Source organism: Ornithodoros turicata, chromosome 2 (genome assembly GCF_037126465.1).
Source record: "Ornithodoros turicata isolate Travis chromosome 2, ASM3712646v1, whole genome shotgun sequence".
In the NCBI taxonomy this organism is placed as follows: domain Eukaryota; kingdom Metazoa; phylum Arthropoda; class Arachnida; order Ixodida; family Argasidae; genus Ornithodoros; species Ornithodoros turicata.
Window position 1 is genome coordinate 59,299,900 of NC_088202.1, and position 21,406 is coordinate 59,321,305.

The window sequence follows — 21,406 nt, forward strand, 5'->3', positions numbered from 1 at the left end:
TAGCCACAGTTGATTCGCGGCGCTAACACACAATAAAAAAATATTTATCTCGGACAAATTTTGTCATGACGTCTGAGCGCGTTTGTCAAATTTACTTCGCGAGAAAATGAATTTTCCCAATTGAATTCCGAAGACAGTACCCCCTGAAACGCAGTAGGTGCGGCCTTCATATCACGCCAGAGTCCACGTGATTTGGAGCGATGGAGATGATTGCCCTATGTGCGAACCTGCGGGCCAGATAAATCGCTTTCCCGCCCAGATAAGCCTCTGTCGGCGATGGTGATGCGCTTCCCAATCGCGCTTTTTCAGTTTGAAAATTCGGGGATGGATATCTTAACGCAGGTGCGTGTTTCAGGAATTTTAAACGTGGAATGGCTTTCAACTAGGATGGTCTTTCATTCTGATCTCCGACTGTTGCCCGAAATGTCCTAATTAAAGAGTTAATCAATGAATTTTAGGTAGTTAGTCACGTTGTAGCTTGCATACTTTCTTCGAGAGGATATCAGCCTTGCCGTAGAATTTTTTTCTAATCTATTTTGCTCTTCTGGTTTTTAATAAAAATTCTGTAACGAATAAAAATAAACACTGTATATTGGCATTGCTTACAGTGTGTTGGCTAATATGATATGCTGTATATAATTTAGGACCGCGAAAAAATGTGGACGAGACACAGAGAGAAACAGCGTTCATGTGTGTGTCCTTCCACCTCTTTCACCTCTTTTCCACGCTCCTTGTGCAGCGTTGATTCAATCGATCAGTCCCCCTGTTTCCTCCTTGTTTCCGATACTTACAGCCCATTAGAATGTCAGACCCGTGATCAGCGTACGGCGAGCGTAATATAAAATAGTCTCATATTTCAACCTTAACCATTCCTATCCATAATCGTCTCCGAGCCTTCAGAAGGAAATAGGACCTAGGTAAGCTATAATAGTGTAGAACAGTCTCACATCGTCATCTGTGTCCCTATGAGTGCTGCACCTTTCGTTCATACCCCGCTGCATACCGTTCTACACAGCCTTTCGCATGTGTCCCCCCCCCCCCATATGTTGGTCTCATATTGTTTCGATAATGCAGGAGCTGACGTGACAGCTTACGATGGGGTATACTCAGCGTACTTCACAGAGTTTAGCGGTAAAGGGCGCTACGCCGTCGTTATTCGAGTGTATGACAACGGCTCGGCTGAGCTAGCTAATGGTCGGTTCTCATCTCGAGGAATTCCATTGTACCCCCGACCTAAAGGTAGGTTTCTTTCCTGGTATGTATTACTATATGGCGAACCTTCTTCTTAGGCATGATATGTGATAAATTTAGATGAGGAGATTTCAAACTAAATCAGTACTCGTCTTCCACATATACATTTTTGTTGCACATGTCCGTATCACATTCCTGTTCTGACCACATCTGTCATGGTTTGATGAAAACTGGACAGCCGAAAATACGCTGTCCCACAAATCCCGTAACGTTTGACAACGAGCGTGTTTTTCATTTTGTTGGGACGGTTGCATGTGTTTCGGTGGATTTCGAAACTACAGTGTCATTTCGTTCCTCGAGGACCACTAACCACAGTATCGAAAACCCCAGGCAAACAAGTGGCGTAGTTTCACTGTCATTGGATGGAATGCGTGAAGGGAGCAGACGCCGGATGTTGAGAGAATGTCTGAATTCCCTCTCTGGAAAAATGAGAAAACGACACTCTCGAAGAACCAATCACCGTGCGACATCGAGAAAAGACGTGCCGCGGCTGAGCGGGCACGGACGTCTCATAGAGTTACGGGGCGTCTGGACGGCGCCATTCCTCCTCTGATCGCCACGCTCTCACTCTTCCACTTAAAAAGTGACCCATAACTTAAGAACCCGAGACTGGGGGACAAAAAACGACAACGTCTATACCACCAGCTCGCTTGCTACCTCTCTATCCTCTCTTTATAGGAAGTGACGTCACACCGTCGGGGCAGCAGGAGTTGAAGCAGCGGCCATCTTTAAAAATCCATTAATTTACTATCTAAGCACTTTTTACACGAAAATAGTGGTATCGTTTGATAGGTGGTTTGATAGATGGGTTTCCAGATGCGACCGTTCCTTTACGCAGCCAATCCTAACTTGCCGTAAGTGCTTATTTAATTGCCTCATGTAGACATACACACCGTTGCAGGAAATATTGTGGGGAGTATGAAAGAAGCATTTACTACAACTGCGTTTGAGAGCGTGACCAAGATGTCTCCTCACACCGCAACTGTACAACACATCGTGAAGCGTTCGGAACAGTTCCAGCGAGTCGCCAACGCGGGCTCGTTTCAGACGAAAGCAGACTTCCAGCAGAAGGAAATTCCACCCGGCACCATCACAGATTTAAAGGCATCTGTCCTGAAAAGGACACGTGGAAAGCCACTCAACACCACGTTGTCTTGGACATGCCCAGGTGCTCACATGGATTCTGGACGCGGTAAGCAGTTTATCTTCTACGCGGCGATTCATTATGTACTCTAAGGGAAAAAGTGACAAATGGTGACTCCTTTTCGGGGAGTCAAATCGTGTATGCGACACATATAACCCCCGTTCAGGAGTCGAACGACTCCTCACCCTTAGGGCGTTACTACATCTGACCAGCGGAGCTGCTCGACGCTTTGTGGATCCGGTACAACATATGACCCCATGACATCATGTCATTTTATGTTGTTTGTGGTTATGTTCTGGCCGCTTTCTTTCTTTTTTTTTGTCACTTTCCACGGTGGAGTGGTTGGGTTGGACCATTAATACTGGAACTGCATGACTTTCTCACATATGTTTAATTTCTCATAAAAAATTACTCTTTACAACTGCTGCAGCTCAACTGCATAACAAGGAAACAAAATCATGCGTATGCACACTTTAAGGGAGACATCGTTCAATAAAGTACCAATTTGGGCCTGTTGGTCACACATGCAAAATCGCTAGAACCAGTGCTAAAAACACTAAGAACAACACAGGACGGACGCACTGCATTTTCAACAAATGTTTAATAATCCATCACCCTACTCAACACTTCAGCGCCACGTCGCTCCACACAAACACACGTGTTTAGCTCGTGTTTTCGAGAAAAGCGTATATCTTATCAGAGTAAAATATTGAACATGAACTTACACAATTATCTGATCACACAAACAACCTGATCTGCCTCGCTTCCTCAAACAGTAACGCTTCCCTCCCCCTACATTTTCTTAAAATCTGAGTTCTCTGATACATGGCTGCACAATTATTACATGCCTTTAAATGTTCTACTAAAGAACTGAAAGAAGAAAGACTCTACACCAAATATTCCTCGTGTATGGTTTTCTGCAGTTCTTGCTTTTACCGCTGGCGAATACCTTAGAACGAAATCGAGGAAGCAGATGACTGGTCATCCATGTGGCACGAAGAAGTTGCAACGCGCATGCCCGAAAACCAGCCGGTGGTCCACACGAGACTACTGGTGAAGTCACGAGGGTACGGGAGGTTGGAGAGGGAATGTTCAAAAGTATAGGTTTCGTTTTGAACTTCGCAGCTCTTTTGGCAACTAATGAGTCCCCGACTTCCAAATTAAATATATTTCTCATTTCAGAAGAATGTATCGAATTATTTACACAGCCATTATCATAGTGTCGGATTGTCCCGGAGTCTCCCTTTAAGGTACAAAAGTAGTTGCATTCAACATTTCTTCAACATTTGCCTGCGAACGCTCCATTTGTGTAATCATGCCGTGAAGCACGTGGATGGGTGAGGCCAAACTAAACGATAGTCAACGACGCGTCCGGATATTAATTAGAAGATGATCAGCATCATGATCAGGAAACACCGGAGGAGGGAAGTGTCACTCACACAGATCGTGATCGTTCCCTACCGATGATCATCCTTCAGGGGTCTCCCATTGGGGCTCCAAACAGAGCGAGCGGGATATAAAAGAAGGAACAACATCAAAACGAATTTTATTTTGAGATGATGAATGAAAAATTGCGTAGTGCCAAAGGATGGGCACATGCCTGGACGTATGGGTTATAGCTAGAGGTGAGTGCGGGTAAGCAAACTTGCACCCGCACAGTACCCCCGTGTGTGTGACCCGCACCCGCAAGAATTTAATCTGGGCGACCCGCACCCGCAGTGCTGTCTGTATACCCACATACCCGCATTGGGACCTGGGGGAGGTGTTCCTCGTCCATTTACCGCTGTTTCTATTTTAAAACAATGGAAATTCTGAGTGTTGGCTACGTGTCTCGGACGGCTTCAATCTGCAATTCAACAGAGAGCCATATATGTGTGCATTAATAATCGAACTCGCCCGCCAGCACTTGCCTGCTGCAGTCTGGCACATGGATTTATACGGCCAACGACATAGGGCACTGCTGAGCTCGCGTGTGACAGAGAGGGATCACTTAGTTACCCGCGGTCGCATTGCGGGTACACCAGCATTTTACCCGCTACCTGCAGCGATCGCAAATTCCTACCCGCAAATCGTGACGATGTGCGGGTAACTGCGCATATACCCGCGGGTATACCCGCATCCGCGCTCAGCTCTAGTTATAGCACTCTCAAGCGCGCTCTGCACGACGGACATCGACCTCAACCTTGAAGTCACACATTGCAGACGTTATTGTTACTTTTAAATTTGACGCTCTCCAAACATCAGGCGGCGGCACGTGTAAACCGTTTGGTAGGCCGCCATTTCAAATAGACGTTGCGATTGCCTTTTCCGCGGTTGCCTTTGCCAGCTCGCGTAGCTCAGTGGTGAGCGTGCTGGCCCTGTCACGTCGGGACTGGGAGGTACCCGGGTTCGAATCCTAGTGTCATTTCAAATAGACGTTGCGATTGCCCTTTCCGCGGGAGTTCGCGGCACACCACGGTCCAAGTGACGCATATAACGCGTGTTAACGACATAACGACAAGTCGAAGATTCGAGCCCATCTGTTCGTTCGTGACCCCTCCATGGGACTGCCGACCCCGTGTATATGGACGGACTACGTTCGCTCAAAGAACGTTTGGGATTGTACGAGTGAAGTTACGTGAGTTGCCCTGTATATAGGGCACATAAAAATTTATCGTGTTTCAGACCAACGGGTTCGTAGGTATGTCCTCAGAAACCCATTTTCAACTCGTTATGTCACTTGACCCTTACACGGGACGACGATGAATGCCTGGGATCGATGGAAAATAAAATAAAAGAAAGCGAAAACGAAACAGTTTGCTGTCGAATAGTGCTTAAAGGAACTGTCCGATCCTTCACTCTCGATTCTGAAACTACAGCGCCGTTTTATACTCCTCGGTCATCAGGACAACAATGCCGGAAGTCCGACGCAAAATTAGTGGAGTTGTTTGTGCGCAATTTGATGTAATGCACGGCGAGAGCAGACGCCGAATGTTCAGAGTGTGGCAGAATTCACTCTTTGGAAACCGGACAAAACGTTACATGGGCAAGACCAATCAGGGAGCGCCCTCTAGAGATCGCCGGACGTCCGCGAGTGGCGGAGATCTGTGATCGGCTTGCGGGATGTCGGAATGTCGTCTCTTAGTTAGCGCAGGACATGTTCATAGAGCCAGGAAGCTAGCACCGTGCTCCACGTGACATGGTCTCGTCGGAACTCACACTCACTATTGCGATGCGAACGCGAAGCAAACGAGGTCGGACACAATCGCCTGCGCAGCGCTCACATTAGCGTGCCTGGCCTACGTCATCACGATGTTACTATCGCTGGAGCTTCTTAAGGTGCAGAGGCAGTGGAAATCCTTAAAACTCGTTTATGTAATATGGAAGCTGTTTTCGGAAGAGAAATTTGGCCAAGTAGACTGTGAAGCGATGCCAAGCATAACTGCATCGGTCTCATACACACGTTTCCGGATGCGATAGTCCCTTTAATAAGCAAGCTTTCTTATTAATTCCTTACATGATTCTCAACTTGGCAATTCCGTGTTCTTCTCGTTCGACGAAATATTTGGCACCTGAAAAAATCCAATTAATTATAGAAGAAGATACAGTGTAATGCAGGAAGATGCAAGTGACACTAACCGTGTATTCACACGGGCGACATTCCGCAGAATGCTACAGCAGAAAGTGCAAAAGACGTCATAGCTTTCTGCTGTCACGTGAGCACGAGCGTCCAACTTTGTCTTCACGTACACTGCTAACTGTGGAGAATATCCACCGACACAGTCGCAAGATATTCTGTAGAAGACAACAGGAAATGACGCAGATGGTGTCTCCCTCTATGTGCCATCTGGTAAGTGCGCAATACGCCACTTCCGATATTCCGGCACCGTGTGAATGCTCAACATAGCACGGGACGGAACTTTCGCTTTGTGAGCAGTGTTTTCGTGGGATGCCTGAATACTAGCTCCCTCTAATGCAGAGGGAGCTAGTACTGAGACATTCTATGTTTTCACTTTTCCTTCTACTAGAATTTTCCGTGAGGATGTTGCTCGTGTGAATACATGAAAAGGTACAAAAACCTCTCCTCGCGGGACGAAATATGCCGTTAATTTGACAACAATACAAAAGGAACGGGATGCTTGGTTTACGTGCGAAGAAAACCGCAGGTTATGTTTTCCCTTTTGTTCCCTTCTCAAGCGGCGGTGCGGCTAGGGCGTCCAACCAACGTGTAGAATGATTTGCTGAGACCAATGGAAGGCTGCCCAGTATTGCCGCGCAACTGGAGAAGGAGATAAGAGGGAATCTTCGCGCTTGAATCACGAACGGCGCAGCGAATGAAGAAGATACGCATTTGCACATAGATGTCCCTTTAAAACGGCAGCACTCGCATCCGGTCCAGTTGATTTCGAAACTATAATGTCATTTTATTCCTCGTGGACCACAGACCACTGCATCGAAAATCCCACGCGAAACAGTGGCGTAGTTTGAAGGGAGTTGCCACAGGATAAGAGCCGCCGATATTTCGAACAGAGACGCTTCTTCTTCTGGGCACCGTCCTCATCATTGGCATGGTATTTAAAGGGTTAGGTATGACTTGTGAAAAGTTCATGCGAATTGTGGGTGAACAGCCCAGGGACGGAAGGGATTATGGGAATGAAGTGATTTTGGCTCCAGACTGGTTACAGAAATGGGAGGTTCACAAACAAGGGGACGAACCGGGACAACAGGCAAGAATTGGCGAGCATTCCGAACGATAAGGAGGTTAGTGGTTACCTGGGGAAAATTCCAGAGGGTACAAAGCGTTTTTCTTTTTTGTAAGATATATGTTCGTAATACAGAGTTGTGGCATGCAATAAAGAAAGCAAAAAGTAGTGGCCATGCAGAACATAAAGATGATAAAGCGGATAGAAGGAAAAAAAGTCTGGGCATATCTTATTTATGAAGTGTTTCTACGGTGCCTTGTGATTTGTCGATACCGAACGGGTGAGGTGGTGAAGGGCGGCGTAGTTTGAGTGTTATGCAACGGAATACATGACAAAAGCCGACGCCGGATGTTGAGAGTATGACTGAATTCTCTTTCTGTACAAAAAAAGAAAAAAAGGAAGCGTCACTCCCTAACAACCGACGAAAGCGCGACCTTGAGAAAAAGAATGCCGCGTCCTGGGGGCATCTCATCGAGTTATGGGGTGTCTGGACACCGTCTTTCCTCCTCTGAGGGTCGGTCTCTCACTCTCAGCTGAGGTAGTGATATCACGCCGTCGGAGCTTCTGCGGCCGAGGAAGCGGAGCTGATCCATAAAAGTCGTTTATTTAATATCTAAGCACTTTTCAGACGAAAACATTAGAGGGGTAGATAGTCGGTCAATGCCGAACACAGTGCTATCGGTTTCATAGATGGGTTTCCGGTTGCGACCGTCCCTTTAAACAACTTTCGAACAGCTGCGCGAGAGAGGGAGCGAAAAAAAGAAAGAGGCATGAAAAGAGATGGGCTGGACAGGGGGGCTGGGGGGGGGGGGGATATAGGTTTATTGCAAAACAAAACAAAAAGCACGAAAGAGGGGAAAGGTTAGCCTGGCTCCAGCAGCCGACTTGCTATTCCCGCTTACAAAAAGGAAAAGGGAGAAAAGGAAAAATAAAGAGAAAGAGAAAAAAGAAAGACAAATCGGAAAGAGCGAAAGAAGAGGCGCAGTCACAGGCTCAGCGCGAGCCCTGTGTCGGTAAGGAAGCGTGCGAGTTCCCTTCCGACGCGCCACTGAATGGGGCGTTGCAGAGGGCCCAGTAGCGGCTGGACAGGTGACAACAACGAAAAGGTGAAGAAAATACAGAATCTGCCGAAATACGGAGCGAACACTGGTTTATCCAGAATCCCAAGCACTGGAAGGTGTTGGAAAACACTTTCTGGGAGGAGGGGGAGTCATTATTGCTTTTACGTCATAATACTTTAACCTATCGTTACCGATTTGTCATTACAACTAAAACAGCAAAGTCCCCGCCTTCAGGGAGTGCACACGTAAAAAGGTGTGAAACAGAAAATGAAAACAAGTAAACCAGAAGGGTGTAAAAAAAGACATTTGCGGGGCTGTTTTTGAGCCTTCGTGTTTGTGTTTGTTTACGTGTCTTGCCCATCGCTCAGGCTTGCCTATCATGGAATGTCTGGATCAATCGCTGAGAGCGAGAAAGGATGAGCTTGACAATATCATAGCTATTAGTATATGTATGGATAGAAATTCCAATCTACAGGTACTTAGTTTCTCCATGCAACTAGGGAACACTGAGCCTGCAGGAAGGTGAAGAGGTTCGTCCCAACTGATGAGCCGCCAGTATAGGTAGTGTAGCCCCAACCTATCACAAATGGCGTCTCCTACAAGCTCCGTGCGCCGTTCTTCTAACATGTCACAGTAGAAAGCTTGCGCGGTACCAGACCCTTCCCTTACGGAGTAAGAAGCAACCGAAGCACAACGAATGATATCAGTCAAGACCCCCCCCCCCCCTCCACTCCATATGCAGTGCAACAGAAAAACATATAGAAAGGACAAATACATACGAGGCCTCAAACGCTCAATTGTCTCATGTTCAACTGATGCCGCTTGCGTCTATCCCGTCTTATGAATGTGTGTATGAGTGAGAAAAAATGTAAGAGTGAAAGGGGGATGAGGGAGAGAGAGTGACTGGTTTGTCCCTTCAGATGAGGCGCCCTTGGAAGTCGCTGGGAAGGTGTGTTAGCTTAGCTCAATTGGTACAGCCCTGGACCGGTAATCCAGAAGATGTGGGTTCGGGTCCTACAGCTGGCTAACCTTTTCAGTGACTTCCATCTTTCATCATTAACGGCATTGGTGTTTGCGGCTTCTCCATTAAATGTCTGTACGATCTTCATTTGCCGGTTATCTTATACGACATTATTCTTGCAGCTTCTCACATCGATATTCGCTACAGTTTGGACCTCAACAACCTACTCAGGGACTTCCAATCTGCAGAAGCCATCACGGAACGGGATATCCTCACTGGAGGGTTGTCACTCCTCCCTCCTGGCGGCATGCAGAAGGTCACACTTACATTACCAGTAAAAGCAGTTGGAGCTCTGGCCAAATCCAAGAACAGTCCCCTCTACTTTGCAGCTCGTGTGTGGAACCACGAGAATATAGCATCCGAAATCTCCAATGTTGCGACTGCTTCTCGTCCTCCTCGATGTTGCGTAGTAATCATTTTCGGCTTTTGTGTCCCCTGTCCCCTGAAAAAGTGACAGCTGATTGTACCTATCGAACTCCTGAACTGGAGTTGTGGATGATGCTACGCCACCTTTTGGACTCGCCTCCCGAAGGGTTTCATTTGGTGACGTAGAACGCGGCAATGTTTATGCTGTTATTTCGCTTCTGAGGAAATTTGTAAACATTGGATTCCTCTGCTTTTTTTAAATGCTCAAAGTGTAACCCAGGATGTGTCAGTTCAATTTTACAGGTATCCGATGAAAGAGGTCGGTGAGCGCCTCTAAACAAAGATGTGCCCTGAAAATTGTGAGATCGGATCCAGACCGACTTGTGTCAATTCATTTTTGTCCCTTTGTTTTATAGTGTTCAGTGAATGACAGGTTTACATAATGATGCGCTGTTCCTGACAACGAGGAGAGTAATTAACATCACTAAACACGCCGGAGGGCTGAGTTTTGTGATGTTAAAATCAATAGTTCTAAGATTTAGCTCTGCCAAGTATCTAAGGCATCTCGTTGCTGATGCTGGTATGACTAACTCTGAAATGCTTTGTCGCCCTAAAACGGCAGTGTCATAATGTGATGTCAACTACATCGTAGGAACCACACCAAATAATAAATTTGTGTTATGCTAACCCTCACCGTGAAGTATTTGTCAAGTAAGGTTAACTCATAGTTAGCATTCAAAGGGCGTTCGAACTCAGTTCAAATGTCAATGCTGGTGAGGGACTGTGAACTAAAGTTCACTAAAGTTCCCTGGACAAATTTCAGATGGCCAATGGTAATATTTCGGTTACATTTTCCAGCAACTACACTGTTAACACTGAACTTCACCACAAAACACGGCCATCATTGAGAATGATAGCATTCGAAATGAGATGGGTCTGACTGTTTCGGACACATGATGCAAAATGTAAGCCGCCCAAAGTTGGCGGATCCGTCCCACTTTCTACAAATCAGAATACAAATCGATATCATTCTGAATGACGGTTGCTTTCGAGCGGTGTTATGTGGTGCAGTATTCTGTGCTAACAGTGTACACGATGGAGGCAAAATATAACATGGAAGCATGCAGAGTTGGAAATGAGATTTCTCCCAGAAATGAGTTCCCTACAGCCTCGCTTTGTGCGTATCTACCAATAATATATAATTTTTTTACCCATACAGCCTATGCATATTGTTTCCATGTAGTTCACTGCATAATAAGCTCAAGAACAGCAGTCATCCAGAATGTCTTCATACACCACTTTGATTTGTTTGAACCATATGAAATATACGCCTTAAAAAAAATCTATTTGGACATGTGGTAACTGATAGAAAAGGGCGTAGACCTCCGATTTTTCAGAAATCGGGAAATTGACTTATATCATTCGAATGACAGTTGGTTCTGCTAACGAGAACTCGTAGCATGGTAAGATGTGTCTATCAAATCTCCGTGAATGTTAGACGAGTCTGTTGTTATTCCAGTCACAAATAAACTGATCTACGCATCTGGCGCTTCATTTCTTTTCTTGGTATATTTTTCTGTGCGCTGATCTTCACATGGAAGAAACAGACTAATCATAGTAAACTGGCAGTAAGCGGGCAATCAATCAATCACAGCGATAGTGAATTTTAATTTTGAACTAACTGGAAAAGCAAAGGCGCCGTACTGAAGTCTGTGCGTAGTGCGTGCACAAAGACTGTGTGTGGTTCCGACTAGAGTCACTCTGACGTTTTCAGGTTATATTCCTTTTGTCTTTTTTTCTCTTGCAGAGAAAGTTGCATGTAGTGGTCTTGAGCGTCAAATCCAAATAATGTGCACCCTGTTTAGATCATGATTGAAACGTGATTGAATTCAGGGCGATACTTGGTTTAACACGAACTCTTCAGACACTGGGGTGGAATCGGGCATAACGCGTAATTAGGCTGTATTTATGGTGCATTTCAGTGCACTTCACATACCTTTCTGACCAATATTTATAAGCTTTTATGACCATAGTGTTGATACAGCTTACTTTTGTGGTTACATGTTGGCAAAAAGTCGATTACACTAGCCTTTCATTACTAAATGTTGTGGATAAATGTACACAGCATGACAAAGAATGTACACAGGAAGGGAGTTGCCTCAGGACAGAAGCCGCCGATATTTCGAACAGAGACTGTTCTTCTTCTGGGCCCAGAAGAAGAACAGTCTCTGTTCGAAATATCGGCGGCTTCTGTCCTGAGGCAACTCCCTTCCTACATCTCTTCCGGTTCGCTGGATTTCTACCCATCTAAAGAATGTACACAGGTTTGTATATTGCTATATTTTGTCCACAATATAGGTGAATTCAGTGCTTCTGACTGCTAACAGGGAACTGTGCCCTGAACTTGAGAAAATATTATGCATAATATACACATGCATATCTAAAGTAAGCAAGTGCACCAAAATAGCAAGACTAAAATGAATGAAAAGCATACTTCTACAAAAGCTACCAGTAAAAGCAAAAACAATAATGAAGTCAGTATCACTGCATTGGTCATCTTATGATGAGGAATGTCATTGACATTGTTTGTTTTCTGGAGAGAGAAGAGATGCTTCGAGTTAGAACATTTCGGTATAGCTACTTGTGTCTCTCTTGATATAACCCAACCAGATCTGACCAATTTTGTCACACATTTATTCCTGAAATGTTTGTTTTCTCATTTGAACTGCACGAACTGAACGCAAGTATTAGTTACGTTACTTGTTTTAGATTAGTTCATTACTACGCAGCTCAACAAGACATTACTTTGGTGACTTTGTGACTTAGCAATTGCACGTTCCATGAGGAATATTGAAATCGCCATTTGTGGTGTAAATTATATTATCTGATTTCATTTTCCACTCTGTATCCCATGGCTATGATAGTCTCTGTGTCTCATGGTCAACTCTCATTTCTGCTCATGACTGTGATGGTAATGGACAAAGAGACAAAAGTGGTTATCACCTCAGGACGAAAGACCACCAGTTTCACCCGTCACCTGTTTATGCAATACCTCATGCACATACCAGATTCACCACGGAAGTGTTCATTGGAGACAACCATTGACCATTACCAGTCATAACTAGAATTGTAGCTCCAGAAAAACATGTCTAAGTTAATTTGGTTAGGAATAGTGACAAGATGTATTTGATATGGTCATGAGATGCCTACAACTTGCTTTTCATCTTTGGACGGGGCCACTGCTAGTTGGGTATTACTGGGAGCCCTCTGTTTTGGCAACTAACACATGACACGTTGCTCTTGTTTTTATTATTTAGGAAAGCTGTCATACAATGGTTTCTACAAGGGGGTATCTAGCAAACTTAGAAACTTGTTAACTTATAAAACCAAGAGGGGAAGGTGTCTAGGTTCACATGTTTATATGTTTACTGATCAAGGTAAGGGAGTGGGTTAACTATAAAAAAAAATACAGTGCCAGTGTTTGCACACACTTGACCCAATCTTGATCATACCCACACCATCACATACTGTACGTATGTATGCACATAAATTAAGATTTAAGTGCAACATGTTGCTCACGAATGCAAAGGCACTGCAGCTCTGTAAAACGGTAACATGCACTGCCAGGTTATGAAACAAAAAGGGCTCGACTAGACAGCAGTGTCTTCAATACAGTGAAGGTGTTGGGACTTTGGGCACCGAACACTAGGGATGCTGCCTTGGAGGCACTTGTGTTGAGAGCTGTGGGATGGATACAACCTTTTAGGATTCTCTGTGCATTATCCTGGGATAATTGTGAATAGTGGACTGCTAGCGAACGTATGACTAGTGGACTTCTGAACAGCGACCATGTGCATAGTGAATAGCAAACTTGCGAGCAAAGCACATGAGCAGTATTTTTAGGGAGTGGGGGGGATGAGAATTTATGTTAGGAGCAGCAGAACAAGTCAGGAGACAAGTTCAATTTCTCCTCTTTTTTTCATTACAGGCAAACAAAACGGATTATTTATTCATGTCACTAGAGTAATACTTGCAATGTCACACAGCAATGTCGTTTCCACGAAACCCCCACATGTTGCAGGATAAATTACTTGCTTGGGCTTCATTCATGTCGTTGCAGCTGGACGGCATCAGTGAAGTTCGTAATTCCGTGTAATATAAAAACATTACAACTGTATTTCCCATGTTTTGCCGCTAATGATGGGAGCACCATATCGCTAGAGTTACAACTTTTTTGGTTTTCCTATAGGCTGTGTAAAGACCTGCCAGAAAACTTTAAATCGGTGAGATTTTCTTTTGAAAAGTGTTGATTTTTCTGTGCTTAAGAGCATGGTTTTGATGAATTCTGGTCCCACTCACTGTTATAACGTTCAGATTGCAGGGGGAAACTCGAAGAACACACAGCTTCAACAACACAAAGACATCTATTGGTTAGTCATACAAGGTCACCAGGGGGGGGGGGGATATCTTTATTATGTAAAAAAAATAGGAGGGAGAGGTTAACTTGCGCCATGGCGGGTTGCTATTCCCAGCAAAGAAAGGCAAACAAAAAGAAAAACAAACCACCGAGGGCAATGCGATGAACATGTACAGTACTATGGCTATCAGGTAACAGTTGCGTTAGTGAGCGTCAGGACGTGTCTTTAAGCGGGCCATCGTTGCACAAAAATGGGTAAATATATTGCGTTTTATGATGTATCGTGCTAATGCCATACAAGCGTAGCCCAGGCAAGTTCACGGCAGTTAATAAGATAGACCTCAAAGTTTGAGGGTTGTTTGAGGCTCAAACAACCGACAAAAACTTGTGTGGTACCTGCTACATTTTAATGTACCGTAGGTGTTCTTTCATTACCTCGAGCTACGATAATTCATACTTTTGCATACTTCACACAAACTTCATGTCACCTCCATGTTTAGCTCACAGTTTTCAGTGTACTGAAAAGCTTATTAACTGAACGGCATTTTTGCCTAATTAACATTTTTCATTCCCTTGTGAAACCCTCCTACTGGCGGAAGATGGCTTCCGCATGTTGCTGACGCCACCTCTTGAGACACCCTCCTTTGAAAATAATGCTCACATCCAGATGCCTGTCCCCTAAAGAAGGAACCCTTACTGCTTGGGCTTTAGCTGACATCAGACATTTAGTTTTGAGGACTGACGTGTTAAGCTAGTAGCCATTGACATGCTTCTTTTGAATATCTCTGCAGTTATTAACTAATGCCTGATTTCTTGTGTCCCCACTCATAATAGCGCTTCTTTAGAGGAAAGGCTAAACAATGTGAGCTGCAACATATATTTGGAGTAATTTATGACAATTTGAACAAAAATATGTAATGACCTGGGGTTTGAATTAATGAGTGTACTGTAATTTGGTGTTCTACACAACGTCTTGCAATTATGGCCATATGAAAAAGTTGCATGCAGGGCCAGTCCATTCGTTTTGCTTCGTTATGCTGCTTGCTTCTGATTTGTTTATTTATACCCTCAGGTCAGAGCAATGTGATGCTTGATGAACTTTGGCAATTGCTTTTGTAGTGCACCATTTTTTTGAAACCCGCAAAAAAAGTATTTTAGAAGTTTACGCAGACTGTCCTGCAAATCTTGTAGGTCATGCTTTGTGGTAAACAGGCCTCATCAATGGACGTACTCTGAAAACAACATGACGAGATGCAGTCTTTTCGTGTTGTCTTCAACATTTGCCCATTGCTCAGGGTTATTTGCCATGCAGTTTGTCCACCAGCTTGCCTGCATTTACGCTGTTCTATCAGTGATTGTAGGTCAAGTTATTGTCATGCAACCACATTATTGATGAAAGATGAAAGTCACTGGAAAGGCTAGTCAGCTGTAGGATTCGAACCCACATCTTCTGGATTATCGGTCCAGGGCTCTACCAATTGAGCTAAGCTAACACACCTCCCCAGCGACTTCCAAGAGCGCGTTATCGGAAGGGACAAACCAGCGACTCTCTCTCACTCATCCTTATTTCACTCTTACATTTTTGCTCACTCATACACACATTCATACGACGGTATCGACGCAAGCGGCAACTGTTGAACATGAGAGAATTCATGTTCTGAGGCTGGAGCACATAGAAAGGACAAATGCATAAAAAGACATTATTGTTTGTTTGTTTGTGTCATGCTTCCTGCTTCTAAGACCAGATAGCACTTGTCTTTGCTATACTATCTGAACACACAATGTTGTAACACAATTGTGTTTAACAAAGCTCATGTCTTGCAGCCACAACAACCATTTTGTTGAGTGAAATGATCAAACCCACACATGCTCTGTTATATTTGTACGTCGTTTATTATTATACTATTATTGTTAACTTAATATTAATTATAGAACTAATTATATACTATTATTATGTATTATTATTATACTGCATAGTCTTATACGTGGTTGCAGATACCCAGCGCAGGTCTCATCCGTCATACAGGCAAGAAACACACTTTTCGTAAAAGCAAGGGAGTAGTGGTGTGTGTATGGAGGGGGGGGGGGATATGTTTATTATATTAAAAAATAGTAGGGAAAGGTTAGCCTCTGTTATGGCGGCCTCCTTTTCGCAGGAAAGAAAGAAAAGGGAAAGACAAACCAGAGTAAAGTCGCAGTCGGTGTTGAATGCACGCTTCCCGCCGCGAGCAGTGGTGTGTGGCAACGAAATCCATCGACGGGTCGATGGACCGGAGATGATCGTTTAATCGGATAGCGCCCTCTTCAAACTGTCGAGTGCCGCTGTGGCGAATTTAGCGTATCTGTAATCGACATGCTGAGGCCGAAAGCGGCAGTGAACAGTATTTGAAGCTGATGTCCCCATGTGCCCGACGTGCTAAGGCGTCCGCGCGGGTGTTTCCATGCAGGCCGGTGTGATTGAGAACGAATTGGAAACACAGGCTATGACCCGATGATAGAAGTCGGTCGGTCGGAAGTCTTCGTTCTGCACGACAGAGTCAAGCAGAGTGGCCAAAGCAAAGTTCTTACAGCTAATTTGAAGTATAGACGGCGTCGGGGGGTGTTTCGGTGATGGAGATGCTGTGGGCAATACAGGAAATGGTGGGGGATGTGAGCTTCCACGCCGCAGGTACTGCAGCCAGGGGAACTTGACTGACCCATTTTGAAGATAAGCGAGGGGGTACGGCAACATTGAGTCGGAGTCGATGGAGAAGAAGGGATTCTAATTATTTGCGTCTGCAGTGGCAAGTGACGACATACTCTAGCAATTGGCCCGGGACCCATTGGAACGTGATATTGCGTCCAGTGGCTAAGAGTTGAGTGTACTTCTGAGGTATCATTGGTTGCAATTATATTATTATGCTGGAGCGAGATGACGTCAGTATATCTAAGGTTGCGATGACGTCACCGCTCACCGCATAGTACACCTTTGATGGGCCGACGCTCCTTTCTGCCCCCTGCTAGCTCAACGTAAAGGGTATCATAGTAAGTAGAAACCATACTAACGAAGAGGGGCATCCCAACAAGTGAACCGCCATGATACGGTAGGCCTAACATGCTACGAACGGTATATCTTACAAGCTCTGTGCGCTGTTCTCTCACCATGTCGCTGCATAAGGTTTAAACAGTACATTAGCCGATCCTTACAGAATAGGAAGCAATTCAAGCGCACACGATGAAAGCGGACAAAACAATTGCGCTTCGCACACGGAGCCCAGCGGAGAAACACGAATTGGGCTGGGTTGGACAACAGGGATGCCGAAGCGAACTAATTTCACGCGTTGAAAGGCGGTGTGTCGATCATGGCGGCTCCATGACTTCGATGCTGGGAGGAGGTATCGCATCCGTAGAAGTCCTTTGCTCCTCCTCCATTACTCTTTCTTCCAGCTTTTCATCTAGCCTCTCTCCTTATGATTTCTATGACATAAAGAAACGCACAGGGAGATACGCGTAATAGTCAAAAATCGAAAGAAGGAAAACAAGAAGAGGGAGAGGCATGAAGGAGAGGTCCGGAGGTGATTTCTACCCTGTGTGGTCAAAACGGCACGGTTTAAGCGGGAAAAAGATCTGTTGTACGATTTGGAGACTACAGTAAGAACCATTTTCAAGAGGAAGGAAAGAAAAATATGGCGTGTTCAGGAACCATCAGAGTACTTCTAAGACCTGCACCTAATTTCGTACTCGATCTCAGAGGCAAGGTACTCAAGTATCAGCGATGATCAGTTACTCAGCTTAAAGTGTTGAACTGCCTTCCGCGTGGAACGTTAAATACGGCACCCGTGTGTTGAGATTTCAGCGCACGTCAAAGAATCCCCAGGTGGACAACCCTAATCCAGAGACAGGCCACTGTGGCACTCGTGATCACAGTTGTTTCGCGATGTAAAGCCACGAAGTATTCACATTATTAAAGGAACTGTAAAGTGAAATATAACCACAATGTTTCAAGATACCATCATGTAGCACTTGACTGCACACACACAGGTGATTGATTACCTTTCAGTTCTTCATACTTTTCGCACTAATTAATTTTGAACACCTTTAGAAACTCAAAGGTAGCGAATCTGAACGTTCGCAAATAACAAATTTTGAGTCGGCCCTGGATTGGGAGATTTCGAGCCATCATGTGATATTGAAGTACACGTACAATATAACGCATTTGAGATAGGTTATTAATTAATTACCATTAGTCTATTTTCGGAGAACAACAGCAATTTTTGAGCAGTTCGGTTTAAACTGTTAAAGGTTGTAACGTCCGAGTTCTGTGCTTGCGAGGCTGTGAAGTGATCTGCGCCATATGTTGGTCTTGCTCTCTCTCCGCGACTCTGTATCCTCTGCTCGCTGTACCGCTCCTGTCTGCAAGACCTCGTATCCAAGTGATTTAAACGAATGTGTTATTTGCGTTTTTTGTTTCCGAAATTCACAAACCATGCACATTAGCAATGGAACGCTTACTGCGTTAGCGAGAAACGCACTATCTCGTCTGACGTGTCGTCTGCTTGCTACTTGTCGTCTACTTGCTCTCAATACATGGCGCGCGAGTCGCCTTAGGGTTGGGACGCTTCTGGAGTCCACTAGATTGCTGTGTGCAGCAATCTTTGAAATTCGATTGCTGAAGGAATGCTCAATATACAGCAGAACTATAACGTATCTGAAGCATCCAAGTTACAAGCTTTCAGCAAACCATACAGTTTCTACAGGTTTGCTATTCACTTTACAGTTCCTTTAAAGAGTTGTGCGAAAGACATCCGACACATTCTGCAATGGCCGTGCTCGCCTACAATAAGGCGCCTGACTGGGCACAGACTACGGACAACACGCCCGCACTGTGTCGTGCGGTAACCTCATTTACCCTGTTACTCTATTGTCGCGTTGACAATGGCGTCATTTATTTTCTCACTAAAGGATCAACAAAAACAATATCCCAGCTTTGGCTGTGGGCGATTTAAATGCCCAGCGACGTGGGTTCATCAGTGACTTCACGTAATACAGGTACGAAGGTGTTAACTATTCTTGAGTGTCGAGGTCGGTGATTGATTACACACAAGACTGTCAGCACGCCCAAACACACACGCGCGAACAAAGAGATTCTCGTAAAACGGGGCTATTGTCTACCATCAAAGCTGACCGCTATCCCGTTGTATTCACGAGAGGTGGCGATATAACAATGGGGTAGAACAGACGATTAAGTTACATTAATGCACTGGCGAGACACCGGTCTGTGTGAGGATCTCTGCTGCAATACAGGAGCCCAGCATGCGGTCAGGGATCTTACGATCCAGTAATTACAGCTCGGGTGTTTTCTCAATAGACTTCTGCATTCCTCTTTGAAAGTGGCGAGGTAGTAGCACAGCAACAGGGAGCGGTTTAACCATGCGGTTTGTTATCGCCCCCAGCACACTTTACAGGAGCACTATAAATACGCAGCGTGACCACGATCTGTCAAATGTGAGAGCGACAGGCCGCTGTCAACCGCGGAGCGCAGTGTCCTCTTAATATTGATGTGAAATTCGTGCTACCAATGAAAAATATGCTAAAGTTGCATCGCCCCTAGCGATGAAACTTCCCAGTCATCATCATTCAAATAAAGCTGTTGTTATTCTTCTAGCTGTTGTTAGCTATTTGAGACCGACGTCGACCGCACTAGCTTGTGTAGCCTTATTCAGTTGTAATGACTGTCCTTCACGTCACGATCGCTTCAACTGATGCTCTGGTCACATGGCAGCCTGATACTCATGACGTGTAACCTCTGCGGTAGTGGACATCGTCACAGAAAGAAGGAAGCCGCTGCAGCTTGCAGTGATCACAATGAGCCGTGCACTATTCCCCTCACCAAATTTGCAGTATGCATAACTGACGAGACTGCCGTTATAACGTGGCGAGAACAGGAAGTACGTCTATCTCCCAGTTATGTACGGACGAAGCAAGAGTTCCTTATGGGATACCGGCTGTAAGCCTCGTAGCCAATTGAAGTCCCGTCACACCTTTATCACTCCCTCATGGTATGACATTGCCAAGCGTATTCTCTGCCGTTGCTCTTTTGGGTTCATGCGACGCGGGATAGTCTTCACGGTGAACTGTGCCGATATTTACCTGAAAGCACCAGTGAAATACCAAGGAAACACAGCGGGTGGAATTGCGTGATTCAAACTCACCACCTTCTAGTCGTAGTCGCTCATCGCCTGAATCCCCAGGCTGACAGCTGAACTCTTCGATGATTGTTATGTAGCTGAACAATACGGTATCCGGTGTCTTGGAGGCTGTTTATGGGAGGCAATAATATTTAGCGTGTTTAGTGAGCTATGATATCGGGAACCGTGCTGCCAGTGCAACAAGGTGCAATAAGGCAGTAAGAAAGCACACCTGAGCCGGTAATATGATGAGTACTATGATTATTAAACTGTGTGTTTATTACTAAAAAGGCATCAAAAACGGTGCAAGCTGAAATACCACATTATGTATTGACGTGTGTAAATGTGGCGCCGCATCAAAGGACAATATCGATACACGTACACCCTATCACATGCTGCCAAGGACAAAGTATTCATAAAAGAATTGTGGTGAAAAGGAATATAACTACGCAGTTTGTTCTGCTCTGCTCCTTTCATGGCTACGCGGCGAATACACCATTTTATTTCGCTGAAACCAGACTAAATTTAGAAACATACTCCTTTGTCATTCCATTAGGATTAGCAGACAAAAAAAAAGCGACGGTACCAGTACTACATAATGTTAAAAACAAATCACTTCTTGCATAGCTTTGCAGGGTATATTCATTCTACACTACAACTGTTGCCACACACCGGAAGCCGGTAAACGAACAACGAAGGAAACACAGTGTGCCGCAACCTCGTTGTAGTTTAAGAAAGACTTGCCAAATCAGAGAAGTTCACTGTGCTAATATGCCGCAGATGGATGCGTGATATCGGCATACAAATACGATGAAATAAGGGTGAGCATCAAGCGAGCCTTCGTCGATACGAATACGGATTTTCACATGAAACAGGGCTCATGTTTCTGTGTACCTTGCCTTGTTGCGTTTTCGTGCCTACGAGTGCAGCTTTGGGACTATTCGAATATATTCACTGTAAAAGAGACATTCGATGCGATTCGAAATTCCAATATAGAACGTCACACTCGATTCGGGATCAGAATCGAGTGCCTCGAATTCGCTTCGATATTGCAAAAATTCGAATATTCGCATAGACCTAACAGTTTTCGAGGCACAGGCCTAACAGTTTCAGTTTGTTCGAGTACGTTTGAGCTTTTGCATGTTTAGCCCCGAGAATGTGAGGTCACAACATATATAATGGGTCCCAGAATCTATGTCGGCATGAGACTGACCATCCCGGAAATCCTATGCAATACAGGTGGGATGATTCGCGAATGCACAGCGGAATCGGGACAGAAGTAAAATATGTTTGATCT

At 44.9% G+C, this 21,406-nt stretch overlaps 1 protein-coding gene, 1 long non-coding RNA gene and 1 other non-coding gene across 6 annotated transcripts in view; 1 reads left to right on the top strand and 2 right to left on the bottom strand.

Moving 5' to 3' along the window:
- Positions 1-11,079, top strand: part of LOC135385472 (calcium-activated chloride channel regulator 1-like) — an 88,625-nt gene extending 77,546 nt beyond the window's left edge. For all 3 annotated transcript variants that reach the window (XM_064614804.1, XM_064614802.1, XM_064614803.1), the window contains exons 12-14: positions 1,075-1,239; positions 2,153-2,443; positions 9,282-11,079. In XM_064614804.1, coding sequence (XP_064470874.1) covers positions 1,075-1,239; positions 2,153-2,443; positions 9,282-9,613 — 788 coding nt within the window. In that variant the 3' untranslated portion in view covers positions 9,614-11,079. The remainder of the gene's footprint in view (positions 1-1,074; positions 1,240-2,152; positions 2,444-9,281) is intronic.
- The window catches only part of LOC135385473 (uncharacterized), a 43,775-nt gene that overhangs the window by 2,605 nt on the left and 19,764 nt on the right, over positions 1-21,406 (bottom strand). The window contains exons 3-5 of one of the 2 annotated variants that reach the window (XR_010420428.1): positions 20,134-20,238; positions 9,427-9,601; positions 5,892-5,946 (exon numbers count right to left, since the gene is read on the bottom strand). This is a non-coding gene — a long non-coding RNA (uncharacterized LOC135385473). The remainder of the gene's footprint in view (positions 1-5,891; positions 5,947-9,426; positions 9,602-20,133; positions 20,239-21,406) is intronic. The other variant, XR_010420427.1, reaches the window with a different exon arrangement.
- Trnai-gau (transfer RNA isoleucine (anticodon GAU)) lies at positions 15,363-15,435 on the bottom strand. The gene has a single exon. It is a non-coding gene; the product is annotated as a tRNA-Ile (tRNA).